The sequence below is a fragment of the Penicillium waksmanii genome (assembly GCF_028829765.1).
Source record: "Penicillium waksmanii strain IBT 27052 chromosome Unknown utg000008l:1.0-5622682.0:1.0-5626561.0, whole genome shotgun sequence".
Taxonomy (NCBI): domain Eukaryota; kingdom Fungi; phylum Ascomycota; class Eurotiomycetes; order Eurotiales; family Aspergillaceae; genus Penicillium; species Penicillium waksmanii.
The window spans coordinates 1,048,139-1,062,912 of NW_026643254.1; the positions used below are offsets into that span (position 1 = coordinate 1,048,139).

Below are 14,774 nucleotides of genomic sequence, written 5' to 3' on the forward strand. Positions count from 1 at the left end.
CACTTTATATCTCCATAAAGTTGAGTTGCAGATAGATTATCTCCAGCCATAGAGTAATGAGACACCTTTTGTCGGGGGTGATACGCTAGCAGCTGATCCGACTCCTTGTGGCGTCAACGTGCATATCCGCGTGGTCAGGATGTTAGTAATACTGTCAAGTGATATCGACGAGGTGGAAGTAGGGCCTAGTAGCGATTAGCCTGAGCCTTTTTGGTTAAAAGACTCATTCGATCTCAGGGGTTCCAAGCTTTGTTCGAAAACGACCACCTGCCCAGGTCTCAGTGGGTGGGCAGGTTTATATATCTGGTACACGAATTTCAAGTTGGCCAGGTGAAAAACTTCAGAGTGCAGGCAGGTCCAGGGCTCCTGGATGCGTGATTGCAGGGTCCCTACCTACTATAGTAATTTTGGAATTGTTCAAGTTGAAGACGTCCCAGATTGCCAGCGAAACCTCATGATTCCATAAATAGTAGAACTTGAAGTCGAAAATTGTCCCGGAGCAGAGAATTCAAGTCGAGCGGAGATTAGTATTCATTATTCATTCAATCGTGCCATAGTATCATGATCTACTTCGAGTTCGGCGGAAACGGCCACATCTGCGTTGCAGACTCAGCGTCTATATCCTTGCTCACCGTCTGAACAAAATCCTCGTGCAACTCCTGATTCGCCTTGAGCTTCTCCTCCCATTGATCACTCGCAATCCACCCAACAGAATTTGTCGAAAGCTTGTCTCGCACAATGTCCTCCACATCAAGCGACGCGATCAACTTGTCTTCCTGCTGTCGCTGCCGCTGAACTTCAGCCTCTGTAACGGAAAAAGGGCAAGCCCCAGGAAGCCCAAGTGCAGACCAGTTCTCAAACAATTGGTGGAGTCGGTTGCGGAGTGGGGTTATACTCCCAGAACCTTGCATCGCGCAAACCTCGAAGAGGCGCCACAGTTTGCGGTTCACTTCATATGGATTGTTCATTTTCTTGATTTCCTGGCACCGCTTCAACTCGTAATACTTGGCTCTCGATGCCATGTCTAGTTCTTTGATAACAGACTGCTTGGTTTCGGGACTTAAAGTATCGAAATCATCCGGGCGAGAGTAAGTGTGCGCACCGTACGTGTAGAAAGCAGGGAGTGGGACGAAGTTTGGTAGGCTAGCCTGCACGAAGAGCGGCAGTACTTTGCTTGTCCGCCAGCCGATAAACCCTTCAATTTTGGTCGGATCTTCTAGCGAAACATAGATATCCTCCAGGCCTAGCATGTCGTTTCGTAAAATCGGCTCTGCTATGTCAAGCACACGTTGATCGCGTGAGAGAATCGGTATCACACTTTGCACTTTCTTCAGCAGGTCCTTATATTCGGCGAGAGACTGGGACTTGTCAAAACTCTCAAGTCGTCGTTGGATTTCGGGCGCTGTGCTTTCGTTTTCGATAAGCGCAAGCTCGCGTTGCGTAATCGCATGTCCATACTCTGCAAGAGTCAACCCTGTGAGCGGGTCAAGGCAATTAGCAAAGTCATCCTCTTAATGGCATTCGTCCACCGGATGATTTATGCACTTACAAGGGCCACTGTCTACAATTTTGGCCTGAGTGCCATCTTGGTTCCGAGTATACCACCAGTCTGAGTCGAAGCATGGTCCAATAGCACAATGCCGGTCGGGGTCAAGTGATGAAGACAGTGGGTATGTGCGGAAATCCACCTCCGACAGAACTGGAGTAGCAAGACTGCCGTACGCCGGGAATTTGAGGTTTGCAAGCTCCTTTTCCATCTCCACGACTTGATCGATTATCTTCATTTGATCCAGGCTGCTCATTGAGCCCCATTTTTGCGTCAAGGGGACCCCCTTCATCTTCTCCATGAGAATGTATTCTGCACCCAATTTTTCCTCATCACATTCGAGACCGTACACTTCCGGACCTCGGATGGATGTCATTCCATCCACTAGGGAAGGGATATCAGACAAATAGAACAAAGGCCATTTAAACGGGGACATTGGTACATACGGAATGCAAGGATGGTAACCTCCGAAATCGTCGTCATCATCACCGGACCAGTGATTGGACATTTGATCTTCGCTATGATTTCCTTCCCATCGTCCATGGTCAAAAGCAAGACCCTGCTATTCAAAGAAGGTATTTTGTCAACGCGAATAACCTTGGTCCCATCTCCAACGTCTTCAGCAGCACGGCGACAAAGTTCGTGGACATCAAATTTGACGTAACGCAGTTCTTGATTGAGGTCATCGCCAACCAACCATCGACCTTCAGTATATCGGAAGAGTTCTTCCGATGTGATCTTAATATCCGGAGAGTTGAATCTTGGTGAAGATTGACAATATGAACGATTTGACCTGGCAATGAATGCCTTGGTGAAGCCATGTTGAACCGGAGCTTGGCTGTACCCCGGGGTCAAGCTTGCGCTTGAACACCTAATGATAGATCGAACTGAACCTCGTAGACTCAGTCGAGTCAACATTTTGAAACGCCAATTTCGACGCGTACAATGATGAAAAAGTGAGGCTCAAAGGTGAACTGAAGCAGGGCCAAACCAAACAGGCGCCCCGTAAACATGCACGTCATCACGTGACCGACTATACATACTGCAATTCACTGGCAGGACCAGCGAAACTTGGAAATTTAGGTCAGATTTTATGATAATCAAATGACATACCTTCTAATTAATTTAAAAGAAATATACTAGGTCATGCACACTATACGGTGACCCGTATAGTCAGCTCGGCGTGGCAAATCAAGCCGGGTCACAGGTGCACAAGCCACACTACAAGCTTCGCCACCACAATCACGATTCTATGTTCTTTATCATGAATTTAACAATATTTCGATGAAGGAGATCGGGAATAGACCTAAGTGATATGTGAAAGAGCCATCTATTTATTAACACAAAAACCCTACATGTATAGCTAGGCAATGGCTAGATGTGAGCCAGGCAACAGTATACCCATTTGCACGTATAGCCCTATCAACTCTCTCTATCAAACACAACAGAAGTAGGATCCCAGCGAAAAATATCTCGATCACATGTTGCCGAGAGGAGATCGTCATCAGTCATCAACATCCAGTCTAGCTCCGGATCAGGTCCTAACGCCGCATTAAGATTACCATTAGCCCGGGTGGATCTTTCAGGGGGGTATAGACGCGGAAACTGGATCTCGGGTTGATGTTCGGGGGCGTTTATTCGATAGCCATGTAATACCATCAGCCTGTCGATACATCTTCCCCGAACGCGTCCGCAGTTCCCACTGATGCTGCAAGGTGACGAGTAAATCTTTCGCACGTCTTGCATTCATCCAAGAAAGCGAGAACTCATCGAGAGCCCGGAAACATGTACCCAGATGGGCGACTATGTGCGCCTTTGAATGTGAGGCATAGTTGGAAACGGCGGCTAAGAGAAGGAAGAGAACGGCAGAGGATGTTATGGAGACCGCTTTGACGTTGATACGGCGTAGAGTGTATCTGGTTTCGTATAGAAGGATGATCTTGGCAATTGATATGGCGGATTCGATGCACATTTGCCGTGCGTGAAGATAGCCTAGGCCCTTAGGTGGTTGTGGTTGAAGATAGCTTTTGGACATCCAGGGTCTGTGGGCGTAGATGATATTTTGATGATATTGCATACTGTGATGGTTTAGAGATCTGGCTACTGAGCGCAGCAAATGGGAATTTTCTTACTGTAATAGTAGCACATGCGGAGGGTAAGGAGATGTATGGTCGTTCAGGTCGATTTGTAATGTTGGTGGCAGATTGGCTTTCCATTTGCAGAGCTCTGCCACAATTCTTTCATTGAACTCTTGCATCGTAGCTTTGTTAATCTTCGATGTTGTGTATCTTGAGGTAATTAGTTCGTGGCTCGTAGATCGAGGGGCTCGGGGGTCTTACAAGACATATCCACATGGTGCCATGATTTCACAAAGAGAAACGAGTTGTTGACTAACCAGCCCTGTGCAATCAAGACCATCAAATCGCTGGGTTAAGGATGCGGGACCCTCGTATGGTATCCATTCCTGGGACTGGTTACAACAGTCTTGAGAAGGCTTACCAACTGTAACGTCGTCCATGTTTGTGCGGAAAGGCCTGCCGAGATGGAAGCCCAATTGACTAAAAGGTATGAGTGCAAGATTCGATTAATGGAGAGATTCCAAACTCACTGGTCAACGGTATATGCAGTCCAGAAGACGGTTCGGCGGAGATCCGCATCAGCAGCAGAAATGACTCCCTTTAAAACGTGCGAGGACATGTCAATGTGCAATGCCAGATCGAAAGCAAGCCGGATTGCCATTCCTTTCCATATGAAGTCAGCACTGTGGATGATTCCTTCTATTTCTCTCACACTCACCACTGTAAAGCCACCCTCGAGAATCCATGCCATTACCAATCTCGTGGCTGCTCAGAATGATCATCGCCTGAACAGTCGCCACACTCGGGAAGTCTAGTTCAGACTCAAGCAATGACTGTGCCCGATCTCCGAAAAAGTCCACCAAAGTCTTTGGAAACGTAACAAAACCTGGATGGAATCTTGTTTCAAATGCGCAACCGATCGCACACCTATTTAATTCTGGTCAGAAATGTGACTCAACGATCAACGAAATAGTAGAACACCCACATCGCATTCCGCAAAGCTTCGGAGTAGAAAGAAGTATCCTCCATAGCGAACCATTTCTCTTTAGCATCTTCGTACAGTTTCCGATCAACAACATGAAACGACGGATCCTGCCAACTGAAGTACAAACTGATCAAGTGTTCCTCAAGGGCGGAAGGTACTTCTTTGTCAGCCTCGACTCGACAGGGGCTATTAAAATCGTTACTCTGCATTCTGCGATGGGAGTCAAATGTATCAGAATGCGGCATATCGCGTAGATTGAATGTAGACGTCGGACCGAAAAAGAGAGTTTTGCCTCCTCGCCCGATGCGTAGCGTGCCGACTCGGTCGGAAAGGTCGTCGATGAGTCCTTCGATATCGGTTGTAGTATTGGCGTCGTCGATCGAGGTCGATCCATCATCGCTTGTAGTCGGAGTGGCGGCAGTGGCTGCATTATTGACCGATCGGGCCATTCCATCTAAGTCGAGACCTAAAGCATCGCGTTCAGAAGTCGAATCAATAAGTTTTTGCAAGTCGGTGGGCGCGGACATTGCCGAGCCGCCGTAGGCAAGATCCATATCCCAGCTGCTGAGTATGCTTTCCGGGGTGTCTGCCGAAGGTGTTAATTTTCCCTGCTCCGAGGGCCGTGGCAAGGGGGAAGTCTGAGAAGCGGCTGGAAGTAAAATCTGGTCGGGTGAAGTCGCAATTGGGATCTTCGGGGGCGCAAGAACTGCAGGAACAAGAGGTGGCCCCATTATATCTTGCGAATTTCCAAAGTCCAGATTAGGATCATTTGGTAGAATAGGAGACATTTGTGATTCGCAGGAGGGTTCGAGTCCGGGGATCGCTTTGGTCGACCCAAGAGCATTTAAAATCTCCTTCAATGCCGCGTCCTTGTCTTTAGGGTTCGGGGGAGGCTGGAGGCCATTTTGACAAATGAATTCTGATAGTTGATCGACTCTTCCGATGAGCAAGTCAATGGCTATCCGAAGAGGAAGTCTAGGATCCAGAGTCAGATGCTGCAATTTGTACATGGTGGTTACAATTCACGCGTCGGGAGATAGACTGTACTCACTTCCTTTTATCAACCGACTGATAATGACAATTCCGACACTTGGTTATGCAGTTAGAGCAAGTTGGCTCAGAGCCATCGCACTATTTGGGGGTGAGGTTTATCAGTCGCTGAACGGATTGCGGGGAGTGGAAGAGCTTTGCTTACCTTGATCTTGCTCTCCCGACAAGGAACACAAGCCATAGAGGCATGCTTCCTCTTGGATGCAATCTTTGGTGACATATTTGGATTGGATGGTCATTGCATAGTCAATTTACTACGCGGATATGCGCAAGTTGAGAGTTGACAACTCGGGTGGCGTGGATTTCGCGGGGAAGCAAAGAGTGGCGGGATAGAAGAACCGATAAGACATCAATGAAAGACTCAGTCAAAGTCGACGGGGATGCGATCCATGGTCCTGTCAGCCTCAATGTATTTGTTGAAGTCTAGCGACCTGCTGGCCAGTAGAAATCGTGCAGAATAAGATCTTCTCCAATGGGGGGGAATGATGCTAAGACTTTCCGGTCGGTGATTGAATTCCGAAGGATCGGCAGATCGAGAATGGCGTTGCGCCCCGGATTTACCCCGAGTTTTAGTGTTTAGTGTTTCTTTTTCCACGCTGATTTAGGTCTACTGCGAGTGAATTAATAGCAGGAAAAAATTGGAGAGTTATGCGATTTTGACCATCTTGGCTCGGCATAGAATCTGGAACAGCATTGCCAAAGGAGGATCGCTCATTGTAAGAGATGCAGTGTATGAAAATTATATGCGTAAGAGTATCTCTACTAGTATGTACATAAAAACAGAAAGACAGGGAACGGATGCAAGATCAGCCACGCTATGAAAAAGGACACCAGTGGGTTATATGGGGGAGAAATAAGGAACGACACGGGAGTATATGCATTTTCGGTTGAAAAAGAGGCCAACGCAGCCGAAAGGATTAGTCATAGGTCACCATAACTTGACGGTTGACAAGGATATCAGCTTGGCCAGGCTTTTGTCCATTCTCCAGGATGTCTTTCTGGCTATCACCATCACTCAAGCTGCCACGCGGGCCGTGATCAACCTCGGTAGTAGTATGGTTAAGGTTCTTTCCGCTCTCGAGCTCGTAGTTACGTGAGAACATCGCACCTCCACTACGGGAGCCACTGAAGCCGGGAGATTTGTTGTAGTTGTTGTAGTCGGAGGTCTTGCCGTCGCGGAGGACGCGGAACAGCGGACGGAGAGTTGCGATGTTGCCGACCATCATTCCGATACCATTTTCTGCGAATCCCCAGATCACAACGTTTGCGACTTCGAAGAGGTAGTCGGTCTGGCTGGTAAGGGCGACTGTATATTTGAGGCGGATACAGGCTGAGAGGGATGCACTAAAGTAGGGGGGAGAGAATGTTAATCACTGTTACGGGAGATTGAAGATCAGGGGTGAACGAACAAAACTCCAAGGCCCATCAGTCCAATAATCGAAATCTTGGTGTTACGATTGATCTGCACATTCCAAAGCAAAGGTACCGGGCTGCGATTTATTAGATCATTTTCATTGACATAATGTAGATGGGATGTGGCAAGGACGTACAGGAAAGCAGTAACCCAGTCAGTAAAAATGTTGACGGCAGTACAGGCGTAGTAAACGTTGGCGAGAACATAGCTGGGCTGACAGTGGCCACCATGTTTGAGGAGTTCCGTATCCCAAGCAGCTCTAATATTAGATTAGTATCTTTCTTTCGCATGGTGTGGGCACGGGATCATACTGGACGGGAATGCAGTTGATCAGAATAAAGATTAACGCGATGATGTTCATCAAAACAAACATGCTAATGACGACGTATTGCACATAAACATAGATTTTTCTCCCTTCTGCCACACGGATCAACATCCAGCTGATACTCAGTTTGATTGGGATAATAGCAGAGCAGTAGCCGACCTCGAAGATCAGGAAAAACTAGTCGATTCAAAGTTAGTATCATCGGAGTCTGAGTATGATCGGAGTGATATTCACCTTCTGTGCCTCGGCTGAGTATTTTTCATTGCCAGGCTTCGCAAGCGTGGTAGTATGAGCACCAATTCCATTAAATGCCCCCCCCAAGACATCCACCAACAAGTACAAAAAAGGGTGCCTATCTGATGCGTTAGACAATTACTATATTTTATAAGAGGATCCGATGAGAACAAACCAATGCTGCTGTCATGATCCAGTCTTCAGGACCCCACGATCTGCGGCTCAATCTGCAATAAGCGCGCAAACCGAATGTGATTAGTGCCAACGTCGTAAGTAGAATCGTTGTGGCTGCCAGCCCTGGGGCTGCATCGGCGTAGACGACCATGGCTTCGCCTTGTTAATTAAATTTCACTTCTTAACAGCCTTGTGGTTCTGTCTCAAGAGTCGCTGACAGTGGTGTAACACATAAGCATTGAGTGTAAAGTGTTGTGGAGTGGAAAGAACAGGATCGTACGGGGTAAAGCACGAATTATTAATATCCGTCGAGTCCCTTCCGATGTTAAGGAAGATATTTCCTCCTGTTAAGCTAGCGTGATACTCTAGTGGCGGCGGACAAGCGACGAAAAGACAATGGTCAGCAGGTGGATCTGCACATTGTGGAATACATAGGAGCCTCAACAGGGACCATGACCATTGTGATTCGCTATCGGCTATTGGTATCTGACAGCTTTCAGATCCGACAAACCGGAAACGCCATTGACCCTCAGTGGATAGGGACGCCTCGGAGATGAAAAACAATGATCTCCGCACATCAACGGGGAGCGACAAATGCCATGCCAAAGACCGCACCATGGTCCTGAGCTGCTGTATGATTCAGAAAGAACTTAGCATTAATACACCATGTACTCCGTATGCTGGCAGGACTGTTTTTATCTTCCAAGGTTTGCAAAGCAAAACTCGTCGAGATTCAGGCCATCAATGACACGCCAGTGTCAAAGTCGGCCCTGACAAAACACACTATAATGGCCTAGGAAACTACTCGTAGTAGACCCAAGGACTATGAATGGAAGACGAAATGACAGAAGGCGCATTGTTTCCAGGCTAAACAAGGATAACCCATTTTCAGACCAGCCCTACCAATCAGCACCAGCAATACCATCACCAAATTAAGGAAAGCCTCAGATCGACACGCCCCACCACAACGGAGAAATTTTCACACGTGTGTGTACTCCGTACCCGCCCGCTACTCCGTCCAGTTCCACCATTTCCACCCTTGCATGAAGCACTATTGCCTTTTGCCTAGAAAAAAAAAAGCCGGAACGAGGTAACACGACGGGGACAATGCGCCAAAAGCTTTGGTACCGAGAAGAGAATCGCGATGGAAATCGATTTCAATCCGATCTCCCCGATTGCCGCGATCTGCGAACAATTATCTTTTGAAGATCTCTTCGTAGTCAATGGCAGAAAATGTTCCCAACTCAGATCTAAAAAACCTTGTTTGAGTCAGTAGCTATCGTAGATTTGGCGGGTGGTTTGAACGGCATTACTCGTAGTCCAATCCAACCTGATCCAGCACCCAGCACCCACCAACCAGCGTCCAGGGGGTCTGTTCTCGAAGCCTAGCTTCTAGCGCGGTCTCGGCTTTCGAGCTACTCCGTAGGCAGAATCTAGAACCCTAAAATCATCTCGCTTAGGCGGCTCGCCAACGGTCCTGTCCTCCCCGGCTATGATCCTGCACATACCTACCGGTTCTGTCAGTCGGCGCTCCTAGCGCATCCTTCGAGACACGTTATTCGCTTGATCTGCAAGCCATGGCCGATCCTTATTTGCCTAACTCACTTCTGTACAGAATTTTTGGTATGCGAGTATGCTATAGGGGTACATAAGGCTTGGCTTCATCGGCAGACTCCGATATAAGGGGCTGTATTATAGGGAGGTTAGGAGCTGAGCTTTGCAGCACGGACTTCCGCGTGGCCGATCCCCATCGCCCTGAATAGATACCCCGTAGCTGATCTATTCTTGGGGTGATTGATTTATGTTTACCCGAAAATCAGATATCCATGGACTGTATTGCAATTGAGGGACCTCGTCCCGGGGTCATGATGTGGAGGGATTTGCCGTCTAGACGAATTCAATGCCGGAATGCGTTTACGATGATGGAAAACATTTAAATATCGTATGGTGTAGAATCTGGTATTCAATCCCATTGCATGAGTTTCAGGTTGGAATTCTCCACCTGGCAGAGCTCCCCGTGGCTTGAGGAATCCATGCATTCCAACATTGGAACCTTCAAGTTCCAAAGTTAGATGGTCAAATGACGAGGCAAGGGGCCAGCTAGACCAAACTCCATGGCTTACAACAAGCTTCGTGATATGATGAAGATTATTTTGTAACAATACTAATAGGTACTAAAAGACTCCTTGGCCCTGAGGCTTCAGTACTCCCCTGCAGACCGAAGTCATCACAAAATCCCTAGAAACAGGCACTTCGCAAATCATAGCATACCCCTTCAGGTTTCCATCGAGGATTAGTCCTATTTCTAACCAGGTCTTCTAGGCTATAAAACAACTTGAAGTAACAGTACTAGTAGTAGCATTGATAGACTTCTATATAGGTCAGAACTCTCACTATACTAAGTTTAAGTTTAGGGTACTCGAATGGTGATACTAGCCGTCAATACTCGTCCAGATGACTTCAGTATACTCTCAATGGTGTGCCCAGGTGCCCAGGCCACGGTCGGTGCCAGTGGGTACTATTAAGATATTACCCAGACCAGAATCGTAAATTACAGTACAAGTATGTACCGCCTAGGACCGCGGATACATAGCCTTGTTTCTTTTACATATGTAAACCAGTATGTGGCTCTATTACTTGAATAACCATCTAATAGTAGTGGGCGCTTGAGAAAATGAAACAATGAATAAATATGCTGCCCAGGTACAATTTCCGAGAAAATCTGTGTTTCTGGCATTTATGGCACCATGCTGATAAGGGCATAGTCTCATGCATGATGAGATGTTCATCCCGTCCCGTCAATTTGATCTGGAGGGGCCAAAAACACTCTGACATTTTCAAAGCTTATCAATGATATGTACGGAGTAAAGTCCCGGCCTCTGTATCTCTATCTAGAAAGCCAGCAAATATCGTGCCGAGCTCACTCCGCCATCTGAGCATGCTGAACAAGCTGCGAACAAAGCTCCGTCGTGGTAAAGGGGACCGTCACGAGGGGGCGTGCCCCGCTGAGCACACTGAAAACCCTTCAAACGACAACAATGACCGGCCTGGCCAGGAATATTATTGAAGTTGGCGACCGGGACAAAGGAGTGGAGCTCTTTGCTTCAAATGACGAGGTTCTGGATATCTTACTTGACGCATGGCCCGACGTGAGAATCACAGAACAGGCCATCATTCGAGCGGCGGAAACAAAGAAACGTCACGACTGATTCTCTCACATAACCAAGGCAGTAATGTGCCGATCTCACAGGAAACCTTTTCGAAGATGGTTGTTAACAACCCATCCTTGGATGCGGTAAGGCATGTCATCGATGTCTTTGGCCCAGATGTTCCATTCGCAGAACCATTATTCAGAGCGGTTGCAGGCGAGTTCAAAGTACTACAGTATTTTTTCCAAGCCACTGGACCAGAAGCACACTTCTTCTTGTGCGAATAAATGCTTGCAACTGCCACTTGTTACCATCCTCCAGCCTTGCAGTGGCTCATTCGAGAGTTCGGTTCAACGGTACCGCCATCAGAAATTGTCCTGGTGGCTACCATTGCAGGCAGTCTTCGCAGTTTGGATTGGATCCTCAGAGAACATCTCCCGGAAATTGGCTTGCATCGGCTTTGGAAAGCAATCTGGAGGTTTGATGGGAGACGCGTCGGTCTTTCTATTGACTCACCCCACCATGGCAATGTCCAAGAGATTCGAAGATCCGCTGCCGCTAACCTTATCAAGCATACAACAGACGTCGTATATGTCTCGAAGGAAGGTCCTGAACAGGCTTCAACGGTTGTGGAGGAAGTAAGATTACCCTCTCGTGATTTCCTAATGAGCAATGCCTTTGAAGACCTGATTATATTTTGCCTGGGGCATGGTCTAACCATGCCCATGACGGAGAGAATGAAAAAGTTGGTGATGGACAGATCTGAGGCCGACCGGATGGATTTGCTGATCCAATATTATTTCCTTGAAGACATAAAGGTCAATGAGTGTGCTGCTGAAGAGAAACTAATATCGTTCCTCACTGAGCGCATGGATAAGGGCTAGGGGGTCAATGTTGCTAATTGTGGTGCCGCTACCACTTCCCGGGCCGCTATATTTGAGATCAATCTACACCTGTATCTCTCATTATTCTGAGAACAAGATATAGCAACCTGGAGATAACTTCTCGCCTTAGTATTAATAGCCATTTTTTCGTGGTAGACCTTTGGTGCCTTAAGCCTAAGGCTAATACACACCCCTAGAGGAGCCTGCCAAAGCTGGGGCAATATTACAATCCATCATGGTCGACGGCTCATGTTCAACTTGAAGTTGGAGCGGTACTATAACTAGAAACATTCCCCTGTAACCTTGGAAGATGCCCAGGTGTTCAGTAATAATTTACGTTCGTCTCGACCTGGGAAAACTTGAGCTTGACTAAGAAGTTTGACTACTTGTTCATTTGGCATTAAAATTTTGAGTTTATGTATATCATTCGAGTACCAAAAGTAATAGAAGGAAACTAGATACCAGAGACTCGGAAGAGAAGAGAAGCTGAAGAGCAGATACCACCCAAGACCCCAGACCTGTATGTATATCGATGAGTGGGAGACTATTCTACCATCCATGGATGATAGATAGTAGAGGATGGTGAAGTATGAGAGAAGATGATCATGATCCCATGATAAAACAAAATCAAAATGCCAGTATCAGCGCCGCGCCAGAAATTCAGAAATTGCTCAGTCAGAATCATAAGTAACGTTATTCATCAGTCGTATATAGGTCTCCGCGGAGGGAGATAAGCTCCGTCCTCGGCAACGCTCGTCGGTATGAAGCGTTTCGCTGCAGAACTTCGGGAAGGACTTGTCCAGCGTGATGATCGGGTGTAATAACCCGCACTACTAAAGGAACGGGGTCGTTCAGATCCACTGCCTCCACTGCCAGGCCGACTCCCTCCCGCGCTGGCGCCTCCACCGCCGCTGTAACTGCCCCGGCGCCCATCGTCAGGTTCGAGGTTGAAACGGTGACGGGGTACAGCGCGGGGCGGAGGTGGTGGGGGTTGCGCATATTGCGGTGGATCTGGTGCTGGAGCGGGCACGGGACCGTCGAAGGAAAATTCGCGGAATTTCACATCGGGCGTTGCGGGCGTTCGAGAGTGAGAACGTTCTTCTCGGCGGCGACTTCTTGCTGCTGCTTCGGAATGCGATATGGTCGACCGTTGCGGGCGGGACTCGTAGCTTCGTCGTGGTGCTGAGGGTGAGAGTTCTCGTGCTGGTTTGCGCATGTACGCGTCGTGAGAGTGTCGACGTGCTCGGGCATTGGAAGGAGGCGACAGGTTGTGATTGTGAGAACGGTGTTCGGGTTTAGGAGGTTCGGGCTCTTCCATGTGCGGTGGGGTGTCGTGGTCTATTATATCTGGGAAGACTGGACCGTCGGCCATCCCTGGGCTGAGTGGATGGCCATACCAACTTTCGCGATCTCGACCCCTTGAGCGCGGCGGACGAGTTGTCCGTGGGGAGGGCGATCGGACGCGCGGAGTTGACATCCCTGATCTTCCACCGTTGGTGCGATCCGACCTTCGTGAGCTGGATGGAGGGTGCTCCCGCTCAAGCGTCGGTGGTGGTGATGGCGTCGCCGGCTCGGTCGATCTGAGTCGTTTTGTCCACCATGGCGATGCGATGCCGCACGACGGGGTGGGTGTGTGAAATAGTCTTCCTCATCGGGCAAAGATTCCTTGCCGCTGAAATGATAGTGGTATGCACCGAAGTTGGGAGGAGATGCGCGGTAGGCCTGTCTCTTCACGAAGTCGTATTCGAGTTTGCGACACACCCCTTCATGCCACTGGAGCATTTCAGGGTCGGGTTCAGATGGGAATGCATCTCGCGGGATGTCCTTCGGGAAGGTGTCACCTTTCGCATCGACAATATTCCACTGGTTGACTGCGTTCTGCAGAAAGCGTGCATGCTCATCCGGGTCCATTAAAAGCTGTATTGTCTGCCATCGTACAAAACCGAGTGGTAGGAGCGAGGGTACTGAGGGTGACTCGTACGGGTTATTGGAGGGCTGGAGGCTGTGGAAACATCCGACGGATTGGTATATAAACGAAAGGGCCTGTGACTTGGTCTCGAGAAATAGTGAGTCGTAGTTGCCGCCAACTTTGCGATAGAAAGAGGCGAGTCGTTCGGGAGTGAGATCGATGGTACCGCTGGAGTCAAAGGAAGGCTGTGGTGAAGGAAAGGGCATTAGTATGGGGCGCATGCAAATCGAACGGGTGAACCGTGGGCCCCGGAGAGCTTCCAATGTTCTCGAACATGGGGCCGGGTTTCAAGGAGTGGGCGTACCATCAGTTGGGCGATCCCCAAACATAACTGCTCCAACAGCGGCGCAGGGCTCTTGTCAGGATTGATTAGGGTCCCCCAGGAATTCGCCGCGGAAGACATGGCAGGCTGGGGACTGGCGCAGTTAGAAGGACATGCAGAGGAACTTGAAGATTCCAGGGCATCGCCGGGCGCAGAAGCAGAATAAAGACACAAGGCAGTGCGATCATCCCCAGGCAGCGAGGAGCGGTCAGGCACGCACATGGACCCACTGCGGGGGATTGGGGAGGCTCGAGGGGGCGTCACGATAATCAAATGCGAATTGGATGACTCCTAGCGTGAGTCACAATAGGCACGCAGTGCGAATAGCGTTGGCACCTGGATAGTGCGAGACTGTGATCAAGATGAGGTTCTCAGGGTGACAGGAAACGTGAGAAGATGAAGTGAAGTGCTCAGCTGGCGAGAAAGTCAGCCGTGCCTGCCATGTGCCAAGTCACGGGATATCAGGCCACTCAAGTATACTACCTAGTATTGGTATTAGGTATTAGTAGTAGGTGCTAACTAGTATAGATAGAAATGCATAGAATAATTCTGTTTCACTTATACTGCATCAGTTCGATGTTGCACATGCGCAGACTCGGATAGGTACTATACATATCAGGCACAGTCGGGCTGAAGTAGATGCC

At 48.6% G+C, this 14,774-nt stretch overlaps 5 protein-coding genes across 5 annotated transcripts; 1 reads left to right on the top strand and 4 right to left on the bottom strand.

Annotated features, from left to right (window-relative positions):
* Positions 1–566: 566 nt before the first annotated feature.
* N7481_008748 (uncharacterized protein) lies at positions 567–2,464 on the bottom strand (the record flags this gene model as incomplete). The annotated part of the gene is made up of 3 exons (XM_057267967.1): positions 567–1,474; positions 1,550–1,930; positions 1,993–2,464. 3 exons carry the CDS (start codon positions 2,462–2,464, stop codon positions 567–569), a joined length of 1,761 nt encoding a protein of 586 aa, XP_057118644.1.
* A 664-nt stretch (positions 2,465–3,128) lies between these two features.
* N7481_008749 (fungal specific transcription factor domain-containing protein) lies at positions 3,129–5,879 on the bottom strand (the record flags this gene model as incomplete). Its single annotated transcript, XM_057267968.1, has 7 exons — positions 3,129–3,624; positions 3,679–3,834; positions 3,886–4,104; positions 4,155–4,287; positions 4,343–4,551; positions 4,610–5,604; positions 5,742–5,879. 7 exons carry the CDS (start codon positions 5,877–5,879, stop codon positions 3,129–3,131), a joined length of 2,346 nt encoding a protein of 781 aa, XP_057118645.1.
* A 697-nt stretch (positions 5,880–6,576) lies between these two features.
* On the bottom strand, positions 6,577–7,957 carry N7481_008750 (uncharacterized protein; the record flags this gene model as incomplete). The annotated part of the gene is made up of 6 exons (XM_057267969.1): positions 6,577–7,003; positions 7,069–7,149; positions 7,210–7,332; positions 7,385–7,575; positions 7,633–7,754; positions 7,804–7,957. The coding sequence occupies 6 exons, from the start codon at positions 7,955–7,957 to the stop codon at positions 6,577–6,579; spliced, it is 1,098 nt and encodes a 365-aa protein (XP_057118646.1).
* Positions 7,958–11,242: 3,285 nt separating this feature from the next.
* On the top strand, positions 11,243–11,839 carry N7481_008751 (uncharacterized protein; the record flags this gene model as incomplete). The annotated part of the gene is made up of 1 exon (XM_057267970.1): positions 11,243–11,839. The coding sequence occupies one exon, from the start codon at positions 11,243–11,245 to the stop codon at positions 11,837–11,839; it is 597 nt and encodes a 198-aa protein (XP_057118647.1).
* A 700-nt stretch (positions 11,840–12,539) lies between these two features.
* Positions 12,540–14,211, bottom strand: N7481_008752 (uncharacterized protein; the record flags this gene model as incomplete). Its single annotated transcript, XM_057267971.1, has 3 exons — positions 12,540–13,177; positions 13,237–13,993; positions 14,113–14,211. 3 exons carry the CDS (start codon positions 14,209–14,211, stop codon positions 12,540–12,542), a joined length of 1,494 nt encoding a protein of 497 aa, XP_057118648.1.
* Between the last annotated feature and the right edge of the window lie 563 nt (positions 14,212–14,774).